Source organism: Nipponia nippon, unplaced genomic scaffold (genome assembly GCF_047370975.1).
Source record: "Nipponia nippon isolate SJK-2023a ecotype South Korea unplaced genomic scaffold, ASM4737097v1 scaffold_14, whole genome shotgun sequence".
Classification (NCBI taxonomy): Eukaryota; Metazoa; Chordata; class Aves; order Pelecaniformes; family Threskiornithidae; genus Nipponia; species Nipponia nippon.
This window is the reverse complement of record NW_028262330.1, coordinates 1,493,771-1,519,402: the sequence shown is the minus strand read 5'-3', so window position 1 is coordinate 1,519,402 and position 25,632 is coordinate 1,493,771. Positions and strand designations below refer to the sequence as shown.

Genomic DNA, 25,632 nt, shown 5'->3' with positions numbered 1-25,632 from the left:
AAACCTCTCCAGCACCTGCCAGCCTCCCGAGGCTCTTGGAGCCGGCAGAGGAAAAACTTCGGCTAGCACTGAAGTCTCAGGTTTCCTCAAGCCTTTGAGATCCGAGAGCGGGAGGGGAGGTCTCTGCCGGGGAGGGCTCTCGGGTCGGTACCGTCCGCCTGCATGGCCAGACATGAAAAACAGTGGGGCAGGTACAATCAAGACTTGAACCCACACGGCGGTCCTGCTCTGGGCTGGAGAAGCCTTCAAATCTGCTGTCTTTCAGGCATTCGCTACGCCACTGAGAGCAGGTAGTGTTTCAGACCGCGCTCAGGTCCAGGCTGAGGAGGAAGAGGAGGTCAGGCATTCAAAAAGGCGAGGAGCTACCCAAAACGCAGCTGTCCAGGGAGGCAGCAGCCCGGGCCCGCGGCGGGGTCTGCCACAGCGGGCCCTGCGCTCCGACACCCAGCTCCCATGGGACACGGGGCGAGACGGGCCGTCACCTCTCTGCCCTTTGCCTCTCGTCCGCTGCCACCACAACTGCCCGGGGCAGACCCTTCCCAGGACGGGCAACCCCGACCTCCCCGGGGAAGCAGCCCACCGCCAGCCGTGACCCCCCCTGCTAGGAAAAGAGAAGGCAGGCTTGCTGGAGGCACGGCAGCAGGAGGGTTAAAACGCAGCTCTCCACCTTTCTGCCATCTGGTTTCACATCGAGGTCTGCCTCGCCCTCTCCACCTCCCCGTGCTCCATTTGCATCGCCCCGGACAGCGACACGACAGCTCTCCCACTGCCGGGCTAATTAGACACCAGCAGACGTTCCCTCCTGCGAATGCAGGCTCAGGTGAATAATGGATTTGCTCCAACTTACAAAGGAGCGGCTATCGTGAGCGCTCCTAGCGCTATGGAAACCCTGCACTTCACGTGTTACCATGGGCAGGTACCGGAGAAGGTCCCACAATAGCACCAGCAGCAGGAGCGAGAGAGGTGGGAGCAGGAGGCGCCGGGCCAGAGACCGCAGAAACACCACACGTGCCGCGCAGCTCTGAAAGGCCTCGGCGCGAAGATGGCGGAGCCAAAGCCTGCCAGCATCGCTCCGAGGCATGCGGGAGAGCAGCCCTCATTTCTCACGCGATGCTCACGGGTTAAATGACGGGAACGGACTTGGCTGCTTGCAGGGAAGAGATGCGTCAGATTTAACAAGAGAGGAGACAAAGGAAAACAGGGATGGGAGGAAGGTGCTCTGTGGAAATCAGTATGGGAACACTTCCACACATGCTCTGCCTCCGGTCAGCGAGCGGCAGGCAGTCAGGACCCACGGAGCTCCCTGTGGTTTGCAGGACAGGGAACCGCCACCGGCGCAGCTCGTGAAGCTGCGGGGTAAAGCATCCCCGGTAGGTAACTGGGCTGCAGGCCTGCCTGGCACTGCCACAGCCCGGCACCGCCGCCCTGCAGAATCGGCATCTCGCCCCGTCGCTGAACTACGTAACGGTTACGAGTAACAATGTGAAAATCCTTCGGGATCCTACAGAACCGAGATTCCCTGAACCCGTCGGGGAAGCAGGAAGCACCACCTGGAGCTTGCAGCCCCCTGCCCTTAAGAGAAGGGCTGTACCCAGAAGGTGGTGGGGGTTTTTTTGGTTTGGTTTGTTCGTTCATGTTTTCCACACACTCACCATGTTTGCTGCACATCAAAGCATTAACGGTTATACCCAGGCCTGAAGATGCGCAAACGTAAGAGCCCACACAGCAGCCTTTGCTCCACAGAAGGCACAGCCAGCCAGGAGGTAGTGTTTCCACAGGTTTATAAATCTGATAAATACAAGTGTAAGACCCTGCCCACCACAATGGGGCAGGGGAGAAGGGAAGGGAGTCCCAAAGGTTGCCGAGAGAGCGCTGCCTTGTACTTGGCAGCTGGAGAGTACAGGAGAGCAGGAGATTTATGCCGATGTGTCAAAGAGCTTCTCAATCATCTCCCCCACCTGGTCGACCTGGTATTTGATGTACTTCTCGGGGTTCTTGGTGAAGGGCACGTTGCCGTATCTGCAAAGGAAGACAGGGCCCAGGTGACAAACGGCTGGAACGCAGCAGAGAGACCCACTGGCCCCTCCTGTCACAAATCAGCTCCGCTCCAGTGCATCCCAGTGAATCTGACGGGGTATCTGGCAGGGAGCAAGTGACCTGGTTACAACTGGTCTCCTGAGTTTTACGTGAGCAGCCCAGGGTGGCTCAGAGCTTTGTGCCGGCTAGAACATCCGCCCTCACCCCGACCAAGGCATCAGGGTGATGTTCACAACTAGCAAGTTCAGCTTGGGGATGTTTTAGCGTGCGAGGTAGAGAAGCTAAGTCGGGACAGTAGAAAGGTGTCTCAGCTCAGGCTACCCTAGGCCCCAAAGACCTCAGTAAATCCCAAGAAGAGAGGACAGTGTGGCAAGAGGTCGTCACCTGTTCAAGAAGGCACCATAGGTCTCTTTCACAATGGTTTTCTGTGCCCGGCGGATTTTGTCCCGTTGCTCCATGTCTGGGATGGCCCAGGCCTTCTGGATCTTACACAGCTCCTCCAGCCCATCATTAAAGCCCTGTCCGAAGGAAAACTCGGTGAGTGTCCTGTCTGCAGTCACGTCTCTGTACCGAGTCTGATGTTCTCCCCCTCCCCTGCTGATCACCAACAGACAGGTCTCCTCCTTAGGCAGACCACAGGTCTGCCTGTCTGTCCCAATCAACCAGGGGATGTTCGTATGTCACCTCCTTACCTTAAAGCGCTCCTTTATCATCTGCCTCTCCTTATCCTTGAGCTGCAACAAGGAGCAAAAGGATTTTATTTCATCTCCAGATATAAACATCCAGCGTCAGTGTTTGCCCACAACTCCCCATCCAACCTAAGTAATATCGTAGCTATTTGGCTTGAATTCCCTCTCCTAAAGCAGGGAGGAGAGGAAGCTGCAGTGAGCAGCACACCCTACGTTCAGTAATTGGCTTTCATCTGAAGTTGGTTTAACGAGGGTAATTTTCAGCCAGAACAGACATAAAAATAGACGTCTTCATGCTTCCAGCCCTTTCTAAGGGAAGGCTCAGGGTTTTGCAAATCCAAAATAGAAGCATCTGCTCAGGTGAAAATATAAGAATGGAGGCAGAGAGTAAAAGACTTGTATGAATCTGGGGCAGCGGAGATTAGAAGGCAGTGCTGCTCTCCATCTCATCCCAGCCACAGTAGTCACTCTGCAGAGCAATACTGGCATGACATATAAAGAAGGCTTCTGGGAAATTTTTAATATGTCAAAGGAGAAGATGTTTCCGGCAATGTCTATCATCTCAAAACCATCCTTGCCCATCCTCTCACCTTCACTCCTGGCTGAAAGACAGGCAGGTTTCTCTCCAAGATGTAATCTGTCACCTTCAACCAGCTGCACGTGAAATGAGATAGGAAAGAGGCAAAGCAGAGTTACTCATGCCTCACCAGAACATCTGCGTCTTCACCCATGACCCAAAGGCCGCCCCCCAAAACTTCCCACAGTGACCCCTTCCCAAGTTAGATTAATCACTTGGAAACCAAAACACTTCGCTTTGGTTTTAGACAAGTTTCTGGTTTAGGCTTATCTCTCCCACCGCTCCAGCAGCATTGGCTCCCAAGGACCTCTCGAACCGACAAAACCAAGGGAAGAGCGGAGGATGTCACCCGACCTGCGCTGGTAGGTCTGGATCTGCTGTTCGATGAGCTCCCGGTAAGACCTCTCGGCTGTCTTCTGTGTCACAGCCACCAACTGGATCAGCTCAGACCTGAAAGAACAGAAAACCTGAGGAAGCACGTGAGCCAGCTGCTCTCAGGGCTGCTAGCAGGATGGCAACATTTCAAGCCCCCATCAGCAAATTCTTTTCTGTCCCTCACAATAAAAGGGACCTTAAAACGCACAAACTGGGAGACAGAAGCTACTCCAAGTTACTTTCCAAAGCCACGTCCTCAGTCCTCCCAAGATCAAAGGATTCTCTACAACCTAAGGCATGGTGCTTTTACCTTCCACTCTCGTGTAACATGGTGTTTATAATAGTGCAAAGCTCTCAAAAGGGCAGTTTCAAGAATGGAAGAAAGAGCCGAGAGGAGACAGGACAGCAAGTAAATGCACTCAATGCAGAGCTCTCCTCCAAAACCATGCTTAGAATCAGCCTGGACTTCAGGGAGGTTTACCCAGGTACACACTTACTTCTCCAGAGATTTCAGAATGTAGTTGTAGTTGTTGTGCAGGAAAATGGCACTCAAAGCTGGGTCTTCATAAACCTTGGATTTACTAAGAAGGTTAAGCTGCAAGTTGCCCAGCACTTTGCCTTAAAGAGAGAAAAACAGAGAACAACAAGTTTTGCACTGAAACTTCTCATTACTGATAATCCAAAGCAAGTGCTCTGTACTGTCGCTGTGGGCCCGCAGCGAAGTGAACGGCACAGCCCCAGCTGCACGTGCAGGCAAGGCTACAGTCACGGGTACTTAACAACCCTACAAGCCTTACACAGATCTTTCCTCAGCCAGTCACCAAAACCTCTCTGCGATCCAGTGCCTTTGTTGCAACTGGCAGCACAGGTTCCGAATAAGTCCCAGGACCAGCACGGGGGATCAGCCTCAGCCTGACCGTGACGCAGGCTCAGAGCTCAGCGGCTGACAGACCCGATCAGTGCTGTAACAGATCATCACAAGGCGCTACCACAAACTCATCTCACTATCTTACTGTTAACCGCAGGATCGAGATTTTGCAGAGCCCCTTTGGCAGCTGGGAGCCTCTGGGGGGCTGAAGGTGCAAAGCACTGGGTGAGAGTGGTTCAAAGCAACTGATGACAGAGCTCTGCAGCACAGCGAGCTGCTGCGCTGTGCTTTGTCCTGTCTAACCGTAACGGTCTGAAACTCCCAGTTTGACCCTTTTTTCCAATCCCTCCCATCAGACTCCAGCTCAAACATGGAAAGATCACACGCAGTAAGAGACGTGGCCTGTGCTCTTCACCCAAGAACGAGCTAGGTGAAGGAGAGCCGATGGGGAGAAACGGGAGGGTGTGCAGAGTACTCACAGATGTAGGTGCTCAGCAGCCGCCTGCTGAACTCTGAACTGTAGCTACTAGCTGAAGAGCTGGTCTCTGAAAAGAAAAGAGTCTTAGGCCAGTTAAAATGCCATGGGAAGGGGGTATGTGTGGTCAGCCTGCCTCTATTCAAACAAGCCTCGTCCCTGTTGCTATGGAATTAGTGCAGAGCTCCCGTCAACAGCGACATGAGCTCCCTGCTCCAGTGCCGACTGTCAGCGGCTTATCCAGGGTGAGGGTGGAAGAGCTCTGCACCCCTCAGTCCTTGCATCCAGTGCTGAGCACCCTGGCAGAAATCTCTCCTTTCCTTCCTAGTGCTCAGAGGACACCCTCTTGATCAGAAATAGAGTCATTAAACACATCCTCCCCATCCTTCCCCCACCACCTGAAAAGGGTTTGTAAGCACTAGAAATTGGTCACCAGAGAACAAACGAGCTGGAGCTGTTAACAGCAGGCACACAACAGTAATTGAAACAAGCAGAAGGGCTCTGGAAAGTTTCTGCCATCCCCATGGTTGCTGACAGGGCCCTCCTTGGCTCTGCGGAGGGGCTGCGCCAGCCGGGGAGCCTGCCCTTACAAGCAATGCCTCCGGGCTGGCACATGTTCCTCTGCCTGGGCAGAAGAGATGGCTTTCTGCTCTCAGGGGCTTGTGGGCATGGGTCCCACGGGACACGTGGGGTAGCCATCTCCTCCTCCCCCCAGCAGCGAGCTTGGCAGCCGGGCCTAGCTCGGGTGGTCCGAGTTCATAAGCACCCCATGGGAAAGGCCTCGAGGCTCCTGTTGCTGGGAGTTGGACAATAAGGAGCCGAGCGCACATGGGATAAAGCACGACACCAGCTGGGCCAATTTGCTACCCGTGCCAAAGAGATTCAGTGCCATGAGAGTGTCTTTAGCCTGTTTCAGCTCATGTGGCATCCCTCATTGTCTGCTGGTGGCAAGCCCTCCCTATTCTCTCCAGCCCACTGGCAAGAGTTACTTACCCTCCCCCTTTTCCCTTTTCAGTTATGTGTTAATTTATTTACCACTCCTGGAGGATAAAGAATTAACATACATCACCAGAGTCCGAGGCAATATGAACAGGTACGTGTGGGTAAGTCTGCTTACCTCTGGGATCTAAAGGAATATTGTATGTGTCCCCAAGAACTACAAAGATTAGGCAAAGCAGAGAGAAAAGGGGAGGGAGGAGAGAGAAAAAGAAACGCAAAGTGCAAAAAGACAGGTTAGAGACCGCCATCCCTTTGAGAACAAAGCAGATATTAACACAGAGCAGCCACAGACAGCTACACAGGAGAGCAGCAGGAGTCCCGCCAAGGCCACAAACACGGCGGAGGTCACAGAGGAAAGGCAGAGTCTTACCTTCCCCTGCTAGAGACATCATCTGTATCGCCACTGTTTGTATTTAGCAAGACACCTCATTCCAAACCAGTTCAAACCCACTTTCGAGGTGAAGGAAAGCTTCCCCTCATGCCAGCAGCAGTTTACTCGTCCTTGAAATTAACTCCACAGCCCATATAACCTTCCCAAGAACCTGAGCAAAGCCCTCCCACCCTCACGCTGCACTGCAGCATCCCTGCTGGCTGCACAGGGCCCCACAGAGCCGTTCAGTGGGCAAGAGCAAGGCATTGGCGCCACTGCATTTAACTGATCAACTTTGCTTTTGCTACCGCTTGAGGCGAACGTCGCAGGAAAAATCCGCGTGTATTTCCCACCACGTGGGATCGCTGTGGGAGTTATCTAACCCAACTCCAGACACCACACCTGGCAACTGGAAGCTGTCAGTACAGAGGCACCCCTGGGGGCAAGTCACCACCCCAAAGCAGAAGCCTCTGTTCCCAGAAGCGACTCCCCCCTTAAACTCCACTGACACGATCACCTCTGATCTGATGACGCCAGGTCTAGGGGGACGTCGGGTCCGCAGCCGGACAGGAACCACAACTTTCAGTAACCAGCGTCACTCAAAACGAGACCTGCCCTGCGTGGGTGCCCCGTGTCGGGCCAGGCCTAGCTTTGGGAGCAGGCAGAGCTGTTTCTCACAAGAACACCACTGGCAGAAAGCAGGGGCACCTGGCAGCAGATGGTCCCCAAGGCCTGACTGCAGACGGAGAGAACACGATTTACAAAACCTGCGTTGTGGGCCATCTCATGCATGGCTCCGAGGTACTACACGTCGGCCCAAGTTACCAGGTCTGTTACAGTTACGCTGACTTCAAGCTTTAATAAGTGAACAGACTGCAAAGAGGCATTTTTCTCAAGCTCTCTTTACACAGCAGGATCCCTCTGCACCTGATGGGACAACCAGCCACAACTGAAAAGGAACTGGCTTGTGTGTCATGGATATGGTCACATTTTGTTATATGACCAACACAAAAAAATAAAAAAGCGCATGCTACCTTTTGAATCAGCTCCTGTGACAGATCTCTACTGCATGACAACATGTCAAGACTTTGAAACAACAGTGCTGACATCAGGGAAGGACATGGGAAACAGTTGGTTTCTCCGTGAAAAAAACTCAGACCACCTCTTTGGCCAAGGAGAGAGAGTCAAGGCCCAGGAGGCTCTGAGTACACTGAGCTTGCAAGCGGAGAGGGCACAAGGCAGCGGCTAGAGGAGATGTGGCAAGAAGCACAGACATCCTAGCCTGAGTTAATGTACAACTGGCAGAATTTTCCAAGCAGGAACTGCAGATAAAAGTCTGGAGGCAGCGGTGAGCTGCCCTCTTCCCCTGCTCCTACTGGGCTCCCTAACCCTCTCCAAACACCAGCCGGTGGCCTGTACCTCCTCAGGGCCCTGCGCCCCTGAATCTCCAGTTCTCCACCCCTCCACCCTGCCCCATTCCAACCTACTTGAAAGCATGAGCTCTGCAAAGGCTGAGGGCTCACTGGAGAGGTGGGAGCTGCTGCTCTGCACGGAACCAAGAATCAGGCTCTAGCTGATACGCAGCAGCATCCCGCTACATAAGGCGGCAGCTCCCAGCTTCTGATCTATGGATTTCTTTCTGGAATTAGTCTCTAGCATCCTGGAGAGCAGAGCTAAAACTTGTCCCTGTTAGGGCACATGCCACATGAATAGCTCAGGAGTCCCAGCTTGACCACGGCTAGAATGCCGAGGAGAATGTTCTTGCTGGTGCTGTTACACTCTGACCAGAGGATGTGGCAGAGAAAGGTGGCAATTCATCAGCACACAGCCTAACTAAAGCTAACTCAGCTGGAACAACCACCCTCGCTCCAGTACAGTCACAGAGGACCAGCCCAGTGTCAGATCTGGAGCTAAATGACTAAGGCAGCCTCTCTTGATACCACAGAGCACGTCAGCAATAAACACCATCCCAAGAGTACCTGACAGGAGCAAATGTGGAAGGCCAGCAGGGAAACTCTCTGCATCCCTTGGAGTTCTCCAGATAACCAACTACGTGGTCATGGCAGATGCAGGACAAGACAAACCACAGGGTGAAGGACAGGAGGAGAACAAGCTCACAGTGCATGCTGAGGTTTGATCTTTTTAGGGGAGATGTCCAGACAATTTGGGGAAGGAACCGCATGCCCAAACAAGCCCCATGCATGTATGTACCTTGAGATGCCAGCATGGCACCTGCTGTCTCCTGGAAATCCAACAATTGCTGTAGGAAAAGGATGGCCTGGAAGCAAGGGAGGGAAGTTATGAGCAACTGACATTGCGCCTCCTATGCTCTGCTACTGAGGATCATGAAGGACCACTTGTCCCCCACACTTAAAAGCCTTCAAGAAACAAATCACTACACTCCTTTGAGTCGCTGGGTTTCACCCACACAGTCACATCGTGGCTTAGCAAAGGTAACTAGCTAATCTTTCCATGGAAGCCAGTTAATTGCCCTTCCAATACCAAGAAAGCTTAAGTTAAGAAGTTTCCCTACTGCTCTTTTTAAAACCTCTTCAGAAGCTGTTTTTCACAAAGGATGGTTCAAATCGTCATCACGTACATTGCTGGTGAGTTCGTGAACTGTCCCATCTTTTGGCATGTTATATTCCTTGTCTGGGTCATTCTAAGAAGGGAAGAGAGAGACACAAGGTAAGCACATAAGGAAATTGAAGGCATCTACAATACAACTGCTGCTGCAAGTGAGCAGTAGGCTTGTTTATCCAGCCTCTCTCAACATCCTCAGACCTGGCTCTTGCAGTGCCATCTCCTGGTGCTCAGAAACCAGAGCTCCTATGCACCGGCAGCTCAGAACCACAGGGGTTTGTTCAGCATGCGACCATCCAATGTTCAGCTCGCCTACCCGGCAGTGCATTCACCAAGCCCACCTCGCACAGGGACAGTGTAACGTGAGTCCTCCACAACTTTTCAAGTCAGCAATTTTCCTTTCTTTTTAAATAGGATTCAATTCTGAGATTGACTGGGTATCTGCAGAGGCCTGGAAACTCACGTCAGATTATCTGCAGTATGCCTGTTAAGGGTCTTAAGCAGAGGCCTCCTGTATTTGAAGTCAGCACCAAGCATTTGGTATTTGCAGCTGACCGTGCAAAGCGATCCGGCAGCCTCCTGCTTTAGAGTCAGAAACTACGTGGTCTCATGGAAAGCTGAAAGCTAAACCAGGGGTTCTGCTCAGAAAACCCAAGCCTTGGGTCTTGCCAGAGAGAACATTGAGGAGAATCCTACCTTAATGTTGTCTGCAAACTCTTCCAGTGCCTTCGCACCAGTGGTCTCCATGGACGTGATCAGCCCTGGCAGTTTGTTCTTAGTGCCTGCTGCAGTTCCCTGGAATAGTTCCGTAACGGATCAGAGAAGGAAAACAAACAGTATCTGACCTTTCATCCAGGACCTACCCTCCCTGATCCCCCACCCCAGCATCTCATTCTCAACTCCCCGTGTGCCAGGAGAATATTTACAGCACCGTGAACAACACGTGAAATCCTGCATTCTTTTGCCAGCCAGAAAGGGAAGATGTTGTGACCCTAACGGTGACCAGGACTTGCTACCTCTCATGTTTCCTCTTATGCAGTACCTGATACAGGAGGTTGGTGCATCACAGTCACCAGCTGGAAGCAGATGGAAAGGAGCCTTGCTAACCCTGGATACCATATTTGATACCTGGAGAACCTTGTGGCACAGTCCAAGCAGGCTCTCCTCAGAGCAGCCCATCTTCCAGATGTCAGTGAGCACAGTCTAAATTAAGTTCAACAGTATCAGAGGTGAAACACCTCAGAGGCCGTGTATACAGCAGAATAACGTAGACGGTCCATCACCGGGTCATGACTTGAACTGAAAAGAACTGCTGCTGAGAGATGCCGAGTTGCTGGGTCACCATCACAGAAAGGAGCAAGCTGCATTTGTGTCACTTCCAGTCCATTGCTGGGGGACAGAACCAGCGTGGCTTTGTTCAAAGCCACTGTGATAATCCCTTTCAAAAAGTTCTCCAGACAACCTAAGCCACAGGACCCTCTCCAATCCCATCACGCTCACCTGCAAGACCTGGTCAAACTCTGGCTTCATCTGCTTAAGATGCTTGAGGATGGGGAAGATTGTGAGCACAGCCGAATAGTCGTGTCGGATGATGGCTTTCCGGGCAGCTGAGACAATGTTATCCCCCTCCATGATCAAGTTATCCAATGACTCCTGCAACAAAGCCAGAGAGTCAGAAGGAAGCAGCGTGACTTTTGCCCAAGCAGCACAAGGGGCTCAATGCAGGATACCTGTCAAGGATGCCAATTTAGCTGACGGGTCATTTGCAGTACCCTGTGAGTGACTCTGAGGATGTGTTCTCCAGGGCCTGTGCAGGCCCCGGTTCCCCGCACAGGTCCTGGAGGACAACCCTAGCAGTGGTGGTGCTCTTGGGCACCCGCAGCAGGTGATGGAATCCACACCCTCACAAGGAAGGGGAAGGGAAAAAGACTTTGTGTGTATCCTTTACAAAAGAAGCCAAGTAGAGAGGCTCAACTGACCTGGATGAGAGAATCAAAGGTCTTCTTTTGGTGGTGCTCCGGGACGATTTCTGTCAGGAGCTGGTATTCGCTCTGGGCCAGTTTGACAAAGGCACTAACGCAGTGAATGTACGCATCAATCTCGATGTCGAAGACGTCATCCCTCCCTGTAAGGGCAAGACGGCTTTAAGAGAGAAGGAAATTCACACTATGCTTCTAGCAGCTCTGCTCACTCCCAGGCCTTGGTTTACACAAGGAGCACAAGGTTCTTCTGGAAAAGGCGGTTCTGGCTTTGCACCCATCCTTGTGTGAGAACAAGAGTCATCATCTCACCAAACCTGCCCCTGGGTTTGTGCATGGGAGCTATGCATACCCTGCAGGAGGCATGCAAAGTCATCTGCAGTTCAGGCAACAGGCACATCAGGACACCAGCTCTTTCCAGCCTCATGACAGAACGCAAGTTTGGAGCTCTTCTGGGATACAGACTAAATTTAATCAAGGGCTGGAACACGGAGTACTACACTCAGGAAGGTCTGAGGTGAATTATTCAACATCTCTGCTTGTATTTTTAGAATTCCTTATCTCCATCCGTCATGCAGATGAAGAACTGCCATTTTGCATCAACATTTCTGGGAAATCAAGGCTGTCCTGGAAGGCAGCCTCTTCCCACAGGCAGAAACAGAAGATAAAAAACAGGCAGATGAACATTTAAATCCTATGAAGCAGGAATATCAGCACAGCTAGGTGAGCTATCTGCCACACAATGCTGCATACAAATGCAAATATTTGAGTTCTAGCATACGAATGTCTCAAAGATCCATCAAAGAACCTACGCGGTAGGCATGAGAAGCGCTGGTGTGATACAAGGGCCCGCACCGACTCATGCCAACCACGAGCTGGATGTGTCAGCAGGACAGACACAAACGGACTCACACCATCCTGCATTACTCAGACCCCTGTAGTAACCACTACAGGACAGTGAGATTACACAGAGAGGCCTTCTCTAAGCTATGGGCTGCTGCTTCTCTCCTCCCAGCAACATCTGCAACTTTTGATGGAGAAAGAACCAATCCTTCCCTACACTGACAGGGCCCTCAGGCTGATCTTTCAAAAGTCACGGTCAGCAGGGGACACGCAAACGTGATGTGGTTTTACAGACTGCCTACGGTGGAGAGCGGCCCACTGTACTGCATGCCGCATGTGACCCCCTTCCTGTTTGCCTCGCTTCAGCACCGAACGAGCCAGGAGCTACTTATAGGAAAGTGCCCCTCAGCATGGTGGCCACCAGTCTTTGGGTGGACAAAGTTGGGGTTCCCTGTTTGAGGGCTTGGGGTGTGCGTGATTAGTAGGAGTGAATTCTACTGAGAAGAGCCAGAGCTTCTTAGCCAGAGAAGGCCCATGCTCCAGGACTGCCCACGTAGATGAACAGCCACTGGCTACAAAACTACTGTGAAACATGCTGAAAAGAAGGGATGTTAGCCAGCTTGTTATGAAGTGACGACATGGTACTTACCAGCAGCCGGCCCATGCTTGTCGCTCAGGGTATCGGAAAGGTGTTTAACTCGTAAATCATGCTCATGACCTAGTGAGATGTCAGCCGGCACAAACAGAAGGCGCAATTTATCCAGGGTGGTTACAGCATGGATGCTCACACTGGCTGGAAGCCGCTTCAAGCTTGGCTTATTTGATCTGATGGACACTTTTTTCCCTACACAGTCCCAGGAATGCTACCTGACCAAATCCCTTTGTTGGGCTATGTAGCAGTAGCAACCCTTTGAAACCTGATGAGAAGTGTGAGTCAAATCATGTATTGGGCCACAGGAGTCCCGTGAACCTCCTGCCAGAAGTTCTGAATGGCACAGCAGGCACCAGAAGTCCAATCTGTACCCACAACCATTACAAATCCAAGCTCAAAGCCTATCTCCTGCTCAGCCTGAGAATTTTTTCCCCCAAATGAGTGATGTTAGTCACCATCTGGGATTTAGCAGACTACAGTGTAGGTGCTGAAGAGATCCACTTCGGATGCATACACAGCAGGAGGCAGAAAGGTCTTACAGATGCTTTGAAGCAAGTGACCTCTTCTCCCTTATCTGGTACTACCTCTATGAGCAGAGGAGATCAGAATACAGAAGACGACCGTTTAGGTAGGTCTCCGTAGAGAAGTCGTACAGGCACGATGCACTGAGCTAGCTGTGGTCTGACACTTCAGCATCAGGTTTGGAAAGGTCGCTAGGAAACTGAATGTCTCAAAGTCCAGGCAAAAAGAAAAGAGAACAGAAACACCACAAGCAGATGTCATCAGAGCAGAGCTTCCATTAGCCAGGTGGCTAGGGTGGGTCAACTGCTTTAAGGTAACATTCCTCTCTACCTGTACTCTTGTTTACAGAGACTTTGAAATTCAGACGCTAAATTCAGATAAATCATTTGGCCCTCTGGCATCTCCGTGGTTCCCCAAGGACAGCTGTACCTATCCAATGCTGTCCACCAAGCACTAGGCTAATGGAAGTCCCGCCTGGAAAAGCAAGGCTGATACACAGAGAAAGTCAAGGGTGAAGTAGCCAGAGCTGTGATTACCTTCCATAGGAATGAGGTTAGAGGCCCCCTTTTTCCCATCTAGACCATGCTGAGAGTACTGTTTCAGAAGGTTCTGAGCCTTACGGATCGTGCCTGTCACCAGAGCCAGAGAGAAGAGACAAGAAGACCTAGAAAATGAGTGAAAGAAAACAAACCCAGAACACCAGCCCTCCACCAGCAAGTCACCTGGGCCCAGCAAGAGGACGCTGGGCACCAATGAGCATGCTCAGTACAGGAACGTGAACCCCAGACTCATGTCCAAGTGCGCAGACACAATGGCATTTCCAGGTGGTTTCCCTGCTTTGGGGTGGGGGCACGAATTCCAGCCAGGGTTACAGAATCAGGGGGTGCTCAAACCAGTTTGGCGAGGTGATATGGCTGGGTGAGAAAAGACGATCAGAGAAGGGAAGCGACGAAGCACCTTTCCCTGTAATGAGTTTAAGTCGGTACTCTGCACCCAAGCGTACCAGGTTTGTTGCTTTTCCGCAGCTGTGGAAGCAGGGCTTTGCAGTACGGACAATTCCTTTCCGGCACCATGTTGCCTGCTCCCCAGAGCCACAATCGCAGCCGCTTGGTTAGAGCTGCAGAAAGAGGTGCCTTTCCCAGGGGTATTTTCTGAGCATGCTCAATACAGACCCATCAGGAGCCCCACAGCCAAGACAAGGACCGATCTCTGGCGATAAAAGGGTGGCAACCTCTGGGCTCCAGAGAGCAATTGCAGCAGCAATTCCCATCACAGGAATCATAGAATAATGGATGCTGCCCACCCATGTCTAACTCGCATTAAGTCACCCTAATCCCCAAGACACTTCTCTTCTAAGGAACTGCAAATCAATTAAAACCATGGAAAAAAAAAATAACACTGGGTTAAAAGATTTATACTTAACACACACAAAAAACAGACAGAACTGAACAAAAGCCAATGCTGGATATACAGCTAGAAAGCACAAAACAAAGCATTAATGTGACAACTGAAGACTAAGCACTGTTTCCAGATTAAAAGGTTAGTCGTCATGCAACAAGCTACAATTATCACAAGCACACGGACACCCTCTCACAGCAGAGCTTCGCTGTTGCCTGCACAACAGGGAACAGAGAGTTTTGGGAAGGTAGAAGGAGTTTCTATAGGAGACCCAGAAGAAACAGAACTGAGCTGAGTAAACGAAGAAGGATCCAAGAAATAAAAATCCTGTTGCCAAAATTAAGAATTGTTCTTCCGCTTTGAAGTAATAAATACTTCAGACACGCAGAAAATCCCTACTTCCACCAGTAACTGTAAGCCACAGCGCAGCCTGGAAATGAGTGCTGGCCGCCCCAGTGCTGAGGACGGCTATCCTGAGGGGAAGCCCAAGCACACGCCGCTGCAGAACAGCATCCCGGGGTGCCGGGGAGCCTCGTCCCATACAGGGGTACACGGCAGGGGGAGGAAACTCCAGGTCCCCCGGACAGTGCATCTCTAACGGGGGAGAACAGGAGAAAGAAGTTCCCACTGAATTACCAAGCTGCCTTAACCCGGTGCACTTTCTAAATAACAGAACAGGGTTCCTAAAGCGTACTGCTTCACTGGCAACATTTTTCTTCCACCAGTTCAGAGTGTTCTCAACCTCTTAGGAAAGAAAAAAAATCATATCCATAAAAACACATTCTTCTAGCAGGAAACTTCTCCCCTCTAGACCCACACGGGGGAGGTGGGAAGACTTACACCCTTGCTGTGCTGATGCATTTGCTCCTAGCTTCTGCCATCTGATCCAATGAGAGGGCTACGCCTCTTCTTCCAAGCTTCCCGATGCTCTTCACACCCAACGCTTCCACTTTATTCTTAGCTACTTTCAGAAACCTTAAGAGCTTGGGCACAACAGCGAGCTCCTCTGAGCAAGCAGGGCTGTAGCAAGCTCTGGAGATAACGCACCAAGCTCTTTCTTGCTCTAACTGCTGTTACCATGGCCCAGCTGATGCAGAGCAGCTCAACCCAGGTACTGTTCTTCTACCAGTTCTTTCATCTTTCCCACTTTCAAGCACCCAGGGGGAGGGCAAAAACAAAAGAATAAAAAAAGAGGGTAAATTGGTGTGAAAATCAAGCAGCCAGTACAACTGCTGCTGCTGTTAGTAGGATCTCACGTCACAGGTACGCAGTGCACGTCTCCACGGCCCACCCCTGACAGTTTTTTTTCCCTCAAATGAGAGCTGAAACGCTTCTGCTGCATTTTATTTGCATAAGCACAATTACCTGTGTTTACGCTGACACACACAGAGTGTTCAGTGTTCATGGGCATCACTTCAGTGCTGCCGTATCCCTCTTACTTAGCATTGTAATTAGGCTTTAATGGATTCTAGTGGAAGCCAAATGCTTTTGTTTCATGATTGTTTTACCCTATTAGGCAGCTCGCAAACCAAATGGGACATCGTTTCAGCTACTAATGAAAACATCACATTCAAGCTGGGCAGTGATCAATATGGGAAGCGGGAAGCAGGAACAGGCTCTTTATTCTGCCACACACAGACTCCACAGCCTGCCTTCAGGTAGCACCTCACCGCTAGGTAAGCTGCAGTATTAAGTAAACTGGAAAAGGCTCCCCTATAGCTTGAAGAGAGCCCCCCAAACCCCCAAAAGTCAACAAATGCCTGAAACTTTCTCCTGTGGCCCAATTGTTAAATAAAGCGGCTTTTGGCCACACATGAGGCACAGTTTTCCAATTGTACGTTGGTCTCCTGTTTCTCCCTTCCATTAGGCAGTTTTCTAACCAAGCAGAAGGCAACACATCCTCTTTTCTTAAGCACCAGCTGCAGGAGTCTGTATAAAACTGCCTAAAGCTGCCTGGCTTTTGCTTGTAGGCTTGGGTGCCCCTACCAGCATCTTCTGGCCCTGTCCTTCCCGGGCAATGCAGAGCTGCTGAGCTACCTGCTGCTCTCAAGCCAGCAAAAGGGCGCTGGGTCTACAGACATCACAAAGCAGCGATATTTTATGTGCATACGTTTGCAGCAGGATGATTTGGGAATCTGAATACACTTGCCCTCTGAGACAGACTGCTGACATTTCAAACAGCAAACTCCTAGGGAAAAAAAAAGCAGCCCACAGATTGCTTTACCAATTCAACTTGACTTGGCAAGTTTCATTTAAGGGGAGACAACTCTGCATCTCCAGCAGTCAGATTTTCAGCTGCATGCTGTAACAACAGGAGACGGTACAGGGTACACCAACAAATAAAACAATAACAGAGAGATGAAGACCCTCTGAAACAACACATGGATATGGAGCACGTTCTCCAGAATCCACCACGGTACCTGGGGGACAGCGGGGGTCTCTGCCTTGTTACCCTGTCCCTAATACCTCACCTTCCCTTTAGCTGTAGCCTCTCTTGCGCTTTGCTTTGTGGGTAAACAAGTTATAGCACATCAGATTTAGTTTGTTATTTATCCCTCGCAACAGGTTAAAGTGTGCATTGGGGTGTGCACTGGGATATTCGTCCTTAAGGGCTAAGGAAATCAACTCACTTGTTGGAACTGTGAGAAAACCCCCTTGTCTGAAACCCAAATTGGCAAAACTGGACTTTACTTACTGAAGCGGTAGCACAGAAAAAGATTTCTTTGTCCGTAATTGAACAAAGGCTAAAACCAGGGGAATCAAACACCTCCAGATGAATACCGCTATGAAGAGGGCCAGTGTGCCAGTGCGAAGAGGGTGTAAGACCTCCACCTCAAGAGCTGTCCTTGAAAGCTGATGGAACTGCAGAAAAAACAGTGAATCTCTGCTCAAAGACTATTCTTTTTTCTCCATTTTTAATTTCACTTAAGTACAATTTAGTAGCCACAAGAGATGGCTGGTGTATGAGGTTTAACCAACCCTGTCCTTCAAGAGCTACAGTCTGGTTCTCTGTCTTTGTTCATGGAAGACTGGAGACAAATTAGCCACTATTTTTTCTTGAGATTAACAATACCCCAATAAATAATTTGAAATGCTCTTTCCTTCATACGCTGTCAGCTCTGTAAGTGCATTCAGACCGTGCTCTGTGCCTTCTACCTGGTCCATCTCACAAACTCCAATTAAACCGGGCAAAAAGACGTGAAAATCTCCTGGCACATCTACAGCCAAGACATTCATCATGACAAGTAAGTGTGGATGCCCAAACGCATCCATTTTGGAGGAGCCCTGTTTGTAGGGAACAAATGCTTGTGCTCTCAAATGTGTGGGCTCCTTTCCATGTTCTCTATGTGAGCATCCAAGATCTGAGACTCATGTAAAAAATCCTAGTGATTTTTTTTTTTAATCTGTCCATGAGAAGAAAACCCTCCTCTATCCCTGACTATTTACCTAGAGCATAGGGGAGATGTTACCATTTGGCAGGCTGCTCAGAAACGTTTGCTGGCCATGCTGACTTCACAGCAATCAAAACCCCAGGATCTTTTCAGTATCAGGTGCTAACTGAGAACCGTGGACCAAATCTGAAACATCCGCAACCTGCGTTCCCCATGGCTCAACTACAGATCCCCATCTGGCAGCTTTCCAGTAGCGAGCTGCTGAACCACACAAAAATAATTTTTACCTGTTGTAATCATGCTGTTGGGCAGGAGCCACTTGTTCAGGAGTGGAACACAAATGACTCCCATCATGCTTAGGAGCGATTTTAAACACTGTTTTTCTGCCATCTGCAGCATAGCTAGTTCTCCTCAGCAGGAGGATATTATCCTCTACAGGTCTGCCAACACTGGGGGCAAATTCTTATGCAAATAACTACCTGTCAAACTTCAGAGGAGAGCCAAGTGTGGGGTGAGACACCCCCTCCTCGGGTGGTTCTCTGCTGACAGGCAAAAATCCACGGAAATTCACAGACTGCATTCACCAACCGCAACTCGCACGTCAGCTTTGAGGAACAGCTCCAGGGCACAGCAGCAATGGCACAGATTGATTTTAAAAGACCAGAGGGGTGATCTCCGGATGTCACAGCCTTCCCCGGGCAGCCCTCCCTCTCCGAATATCCCAGGCACACCCTCTGCTTTAGCAAGAAGAGGCCCAGCAAAGCCTCTCCACACACAGAAGTGAAGAGAGCGAGCACCAGGGCCAGCACACGCACACATAGACACACGTTACCTGGGATGAGGACTGCATTCACATCAGGATTATAAAAATAAACACAACACAATTAAAATGGGTATTTCTTTTCCTCCCTTTCCCCATCCCATCCATTCCCAGTCCCTACCCACATTTCTTATTATTTTCCTGAAGCCAGTAAGAGTATTTGGACAACACAGGAGAAAAATATTAGGGTGGGAGAGTATTGGCCAGGTAAATCCACAGAAATATGAACTTTTCTGACTTTCATCACTATTACAGAGGAGACAACAGGGTGCTGTGACACACAGAGGGACATCACTGTGCTGCTGTGGGAGGTACGTGCTAGCAACGTGCTAGCTTTTGCTGGCCCTCCTTCTGGCCGGGCTCCCACTAGATGGCACATTTCAGAGACAGGAACTCCGGCTCTGCGCTCTGGTACACCGCAGTGACCGGCCTCACCAGCTGCAAGAAATGCAGCAAAACTCCATTGTGAGGCGAGGCGGAATAACCTACCAGCCACATTTGTAGCTCTTCCACAGACAGGCCGAGGCAAAAGCTTTAACAGCCCTTCCAAAATTCAGATGACTTTGGATCTCATTTCTGTAGGCACCTACCTAGTCCTCATCTCAACTCCTGACAAGTTCTTGGTTTCCTAGCACAATAATAATTTATTCATAACTAATGATTAAAGTGACGTGTTTTATCAGATCTGAGTTTTCTGTTTTGCTGTGGCACAGTCTATATTGCATATCCCAAGGCTGAGGACAGGTGTTCTCAGATCACATCCTTTTGTAGCCCTCTCAGGTCTCTTTTTACTTCTCTCCTTTGTTAAGGCAATGGCCTTTTCTCCCCCTCTCCTCCCTTTACATCTGCCAGAGAACAGACCTGATGACTTACAGAGACAGAAAATGTCTGTAACCTCAATGCTGAATCCAGGGCAGAGAAGAGGTGCTTCTCCCTGAAATCTCACCCCTGCTCCTGTCCTAAAACCACATTTTAGACACAGAGGCTACCTCAGCAGCGAGAAGGCCTGCAGATATGCGTTGGATACCCAGGCAAGAGGGTACAGAGTAGAGCGATCCCCCCTTCAGGGACTCACCTGGTCTCTTGATTGGCTTTTTGGTGGGGGTGTCCTTCCTTTTGTTCTGAATGGCAGGGGAATACGGCACCCCGGTGGAGGAGCTGTTCTTACGGAAGTGGTCTTTCAGCCCCTTGATGGAGCGGTCGAGCTGGACAGAGCGGATTTGGAAGTAAACAGTCATGAAATCTAAGAAAACAAAGTAGAAACAAGATTATAAGCAAACAGGGAACACTACATGGTAAAGCAAACCTTTCCTGAAACACTCTGTGCTCCTACGGGGACTTACTAGCATTGACGTGGGACCCCAGGTAAGCGTTTCTCCCCTCCCAGAGCCTCTCCTGTTTTCTTCAAAAACAACTTCTTCTTCCTTCCCCTGCAGTACTCATTGCAGCCCTCCCACCACACACAACATTAAGTCTGTGCACCGTTACCAGGAGCACATCAGTTGTGAAACTGACGGGAGACATTTGTGCAAGACGTTGTCAATTCAAGTGCACAGTTTCTAGCACGCGAGACTTGACACACTTCTCAGGATTCAGGGCACTCAGGAACCAAATGAGGTGTTCACCATTTGAAAGCAGAATACAAACTGACTAACAAAATATGCTATAGATGCTTGAGTCGCCTTTGATCGTGGAAAAATTCTTAAGCAGCTTTTAAAGATGTTCGTCATACTTGGTAAGCACAGTAATCCCCGCTCAGGAGCAAATCATTGAGGTGGGGGGCGATTCTGCTAGCTCTGTGTATGTGAAAGTACAGGTTTCCTGTAACAAGTCCACAAAGTCATTCACTCCCAAAGGAAAAGTTAATACAGGAGTATAAAGCTGTAGGCAGATTTTGATGCTGCAGAACAGGAAAGAGGAGACATGTACTGACTGAAGAAAGGCTTCTGTGCTGCTTTTCCCCCACCCTCGGTCACATTTAATACAAGAAGTTCTGTTGATAAATAGTTCCCAAATAGGAGTAAGTGACCAGTGTCTTGCACATTGATAATACCTGAGCACTAGGTAGCTGCAGCTCCATCAGAAAGCACTACAGAGGCAAGTTAAACAGGTTTCTGCTATGGGACAGACTAGGCATTAAGATAATTTGTGCCTTATTTGCACAGCTCTTTCTCTCATCATATCCACCAGGAGAGCATTCTGTTCAACTGACAAGCCATCGCTTCAGTCTCACTACAAACGCTGTAAAAAAAGCAGGATCTTAAGGTGACTGAAAGGAGACTGAACAACTCACCCAAAAGGTGCCACTAAGGCAGTCACTAGTTCTGCCAGCGCTGCTAGCCACCAACAGCAGCGCGACTCATGGTTTGTTAGCCACAGCAGCACCTCAGCAGAGGCTTCATGGGATCCACGAGCCAAGCTGTGCTACACACAACCCTCAACACCCTACTTTTGGTCTCAACCAGACGTGGTGAGTAGTTGGAGAGCACCCACCTGATACAGAACTACAAGGGAACGAGACGCAGCACTACCAACCTTGATTCCTGCCATTTTCCACCAGCCAGCCAGAAATGCGGATGATATCGTGCAGGACGCTCTCCGGGAGGTGCTCCAGAGACATCTCCTCCTGCGTCTCCATTTCATCGTCCCCGCTGATCAGGTCCAGGATGAGGATGGGTGGGACCGGCTTGGTGTGTCGTGTCATCAAGCTGCGGAACTCTGACTCCAGGGACTCCTTGCCCCTCTCAAAGAGGGATTTCTGGCACAAAACAGCAGAAGGACAGAGGCAGCACAGGGCTTCTGTTATCAGTCAGTCGCAAGTATTTCTGCATAAGAACATCCTTTCTGCAGCATTTCTAACCACTGTCAAGTACCGCATGCTTCAAACTCCAAAACCACCTGTAACTAAGAGACTTTAAAGCGAATTAAATTAAAAAAAATGCTTGGGAGTTGCTCAGCCTTCAAGTGGGATTTAAACAGATCTCCCATTCTGCTCAAGCAGTTGAAGGACTGACAAGAGCTACTCAGGAGGAGGTTCAATCAACTCCACCACACGTGCAAGATACGCTTTCAGGAGTCCTACTGGCGCAATGCATAGGGCGAGCAAAACGCCACAAGCAGAAACGCTGCTGAGTGCAGACTTAAACAGAAGCCAAAACAATCGTTTCTTCAGCTGTGCCCAAACACCTTCTTCACCAGGCAGCAAGCCCATCAGCCTCTCACAGCAAGAGGGCAAGCAGCAGGGCTACGTCTGTCCCTCTCTCACCCATGCCAGGTTCCAGACCCAGGACCTACCACACGGTTCAGCTCCGGGCTGTCCGGATTGTTGTCCTGGAAGTATTCCACCGCCTTCTGGATTTTGTCCATGCAATTCAAGTATTCCTCCAGCCTCCCAGTGGGGCTGAAAATAAAACCAAAAATAAAAAGCAATGCCCCAAGAAGCAAATAAAGAAGATACCAAGAAAGCACCAGACCAAACTCAGGATAGAAATAAAAAGGAAAATTTCAATTCCCTTTTCTTCAACTAGGAGGAGATCATGGGATTCCCTTTTGCCTCCACTCAGTGCCACAGCAGAATACCCAATCCACACAGCAAGTGCAGAAGTTCTGACGACTGAGCAGCACGCAACTCTCAGCCTTGCCTTCCTCTCCCAGTCAGGCCCTGATGGGAACAGAGGAAGCTGCACATCCCATCTCAGTAAAGGGCCATCACAACAGAAAGCAAAACCAGTTCTGATTCATCCTGGATGCAGTGACGACATCAAGAGGGCAGGAAGAACCTCTGGGAAAAGGGCAGAGGAAAGAAGAGAAGCCACCAATGCTCATGAGCTTCATAAGGCAGCATGTCTGCAAAACCTAGAAGAGACACCAGTGCAGAGTCTGAGCAGACTTTGCCCTCTGGGGATTGCTGAAGGTCAAGTCAGGCAGCTTCACTGTGGACTGAGGGTGGGGAAAGAGTGTGGGAAGGGCGCAAGGAACATTATGATGAATGTGTGGAGTCAGCTCCCCTTCCTCTATCCCAGAAGTTCAATAGGATGAAGCTCCCCAGCAAGATCTGGCTGCTCAACTCACCCTTCCTTTATGATCTTCTCTGTGTCCTTAGCCACATGATAGTAACTGATGACGTGATCCAAGCAGGACAGAGTCTTCTCCACATTCTCCTGCAAGCGCTGCAGGTTCTCTGTCTGTTTATGGACAGGGATGATGGAGTTCTCCAGCTTCATCAAACGACTTTCAAAGGAGGAGAGGATAGAAACCTGCACACCAACAAACAAGAGAGCTGAGGACATCCTTCCACATGGATCCATACAGTAGGGTAGCAGTTAGAGCAGGGCAATCAGGGTCCCAGCTTCTCTTTTTGGGCTCTGCTACTAATTTGCCATGGCTCCTTAAGTGGGCTGTTTAATCCTTCTATGTCCCAATTTCCATTAATAATCACAAAACAGATCACCTGCCATAAAGAGATGGGCCAATCTTGAATTAAATGTTTGTAAAGTGTGAAGATAATGTTCCAAGACAGTACTAAGGAGGAGTAAAATTTTATTTGGCAGCAGAAAACAAATCCACAGGAACTGCCTGGAGATGTCCTAGGTAAAAAGAGCAACCAAAGCACAAACCGGCAGCCGCTTTGCTCCGTAACGCTAAGACCCAAACATGAGATGCACAACATGAAGGCACAGGACCAGTATAATGAGAACCTTCTTTTCCATCATAGACATTTGGTTTTTAAAATAGACTGTGATATGGCTTCTGAAAGGTGGAAAAACTTAGGAAGCTCATAAAGGGTGCCTTAATGTCATCTTTTCCAGGCCAAAATGTAATTCTTTCAAGATTCAGTCCTATGTTATGTTTTCCACACTTCTCTGGCGGTGCCTCTATGACTTTCTTAAAGCACTGAGCCCAAAACTGGACATAGTATACTAGCTGCGGGTTTACGAGCAATTAGAGCACAATAATTACTTTCTAGCTCTTAAACAGAACACTTCCAAAATAAAACTCCAAATGAGACCTGACTTTATGAAGCAACAACATGATACTGTTGCACAAACTAGTCTGGGGTCTATTAATACCTCTTCCCGAGAGGGGACAGACTGTAAAGAGACGAGGCCAACAGCTCCTTTGAGCCCTCATCTCCCCAGGAGAGAAGCTTAGGACTGAAACATTCATCAGTTTTCCCCTTTGCTCAGCCACTGAAGTGTAAAACACAGATGCAGAGCAAGTGGTTCATTACTCTGCATTCCTCAGATGGGCACAATGGCAGCCTTGAAAACAGATTCTCCTAAGAAAAAGTAAACCCAGACCCAACGTTAGGGCTGAACTTCAAGGACCTCCTTACCATGTTCTTTGTGAGCTGGTCACTCTTCTCAAGGCTCTCTTTGATAAAGGACAGAGTTTCTTCTTCCTGTCAGTAGGATGAAAAAATAGTCTTCAATTCTGAACACGAGGCATTTAAGTCACTAAACATTACGCGTAGGTTTTTACAAGCCCTGGTAAGCACTGCGGCAAAACACGTTTGGTCTGATGCTGAGGCCACATTTTAATATGCCACCTCTTAACAGAAATCAAGGCAATTGACCCACGGTGAGAGACACATAACGTAATGAGTGAGGTTTTTATGGATTATCTGTTTCCATTCGAGCCCATGAGCCTCAGCACACTAAAGTCCCAGCGCAATATAAAATTAACACCTTTACCGCAGAGGCACGCTGACCCAGACCTCGCATTTCCCTACTGCAGCACTACACAGGTGTCGCACAGGCGCCATCCAAATCCCACGCACAGCCGTGAACTGAAGTGGCCGATGCAAAGCAACCACCAAGGGCTGTTTTCAAGTCACCGAAGCCCAGGGATGGGGGGGAACGGCAGCCTGCAAGGGCTGGCCTCACAGGCTGACCTGAGGACCTGAAGGGAGAGCCCCCAGCAGCTCCCAGCCCTCAGAGGGGGCCCCAGGCCCGAAGCGGGGGGCAGAGATACCCCTTGGCCCTGAAAACCAGGGCCCTGAAGGGGACCTAGGGGTGCTGCCAGGCTCGGAGGGGAGCACCAGGCCCTTAGGGGGTCCCGGGACGCTCCCAGCCCCGGTGGGCACCTCCGGGACAGCTCCCGGCACCGCCTCCTCGGCAAGGCGCTAGGGCTGCGGGCGCAGGCCCCGGCCCCGGCCCCGGCCCCGGCCCCGGCAGGGCCCGCAGCAGGTCCCCAGCCCAGTCCCACCTGCTTGAGCTTGTCCTCGATCTCCCTCCTGCGGGCCGACACCTCCTCGGTGGGGATCATCGTGCCGCGGGGCGCCGGGGCCGCGCTCCGCCGCTCGGGGCCGCCGCGGACACCCGCTTCCGCCCCCCGTCACTGCCGCGGCGCCATCTTGGGAGCGGCAACACACACCGCGCATGCGCAGGAGGGCGACGCCATCGTGAGAGTGGCCGCCATTTAACTAGGGGCTGGAAAGGCTCCGGCTGTGAAGCGCATGCGCTATCGTCCCAGGTGAGGCTAGGCGCATGCGCACTGCCCGCCGAGCGGCCATTTTGGGAGCGGCGGGCAGGCCGCGCCGCCATGTTGGGAGTGGCGCGGCGGGTGGCAGTGTGGCACCCCGCGTCTGTCAGGGCGGGCCGGGCTCCCCACGCCCGCCGTCCCCGCTGCGGCCTGCCCGAGCCGAGCCGAGCCGAGCCGCTCCGGCCGCAACGGCAGCGACGTCCCCACGGGGGACGCGGTCCTGAGGGAGGGCCAAAGCCACCCAGCTTCCCCCCCGCCGAGCTGCTGGGGTGGCCAGGCCCGGGCCTGCTCTGCCGCACACCGCGGGGAGAAGCAAGGCGTGGAGGAAAATTACGGGGGTTTGTACCCAGGGAAATGAAATAATAGAAATTTGAATATGAATTATGGAAACGTAGGCATTTGCAGGAGGGCAGGTCGCTCTACCCTGTCCTGCATCCATTTTCCTCAAAGCAAGGCAGCCGCCAGAGGGAAGCCGCCACCGTCGCCCCGCCGCAGCACAGGTGGCGATGGCCGGTTTGTCACGCACCGGGGCGGCTGCGGGGCTCTGCCCCCTCACAAACCGCGTCCAGC

General features: G+C 50.8%; 1 protein-coding gene across 10 annotated transcripts; it reads right to left on the bottom strand.

Moving 5' to 3' along the window:
* Positions 1-1,764: 1,764 nt before the first annotated feature.
* Positions 1,765-24,968, bottom strand: EXOC7 (exocyst complex component 7). Of its 10 annotated transcripts, XM_087750565.1 has the most exons (22): positions 24,787-24,968; positions 23,915-23,980; positions 22,651-22,835; positions 21,874-21,979; positions 21,115-21,337; positions 19,655-19,822; positions 18,592-18,603; positions 13,506-13,598; positions 12,445-12,513; positions 10,953-11,098; positions 10,474-10,626; positions 9,670-9,768; positions 8,990-9,052; positions 8,602-8,668; positions 6,139-6,177; positions 5,026-5,091; positions 4,176-4,296; positions 3,658-3,753; positions 3,317-3,380; positions 2,730-2,771; positions 2,422-2,555; positions 1,765-2,019 (listed from the first exon to the last, which is right to left on the bottom strand). In XM_087750565.1, the coding sequence occupies exons 1-22, from the start codon at positions 24,844-24,846 to the stop codon at positions 1,917-1,919; spliced, it is 2,175 nt and encodes a 724-aa protein (XP_087606691.1). In that variant the 5' UTR covers positions 24,847-24,968; the 3' UTR covers positions 1,765-1,916. The 10 variants fall into 10 exon arrangements, with proteins under 10 accessions (XP_087606691.1, XP_087606695.1, XP_087606692.1 ...); XM_087750569.1 differs by lacking the exon at positions 12,445-12,513; XM_087750566.1 differs by lacking the exon at positions 18,592-18,603.
* Positions 24,969-25,632: the final 664 nt, after the last annotated feature.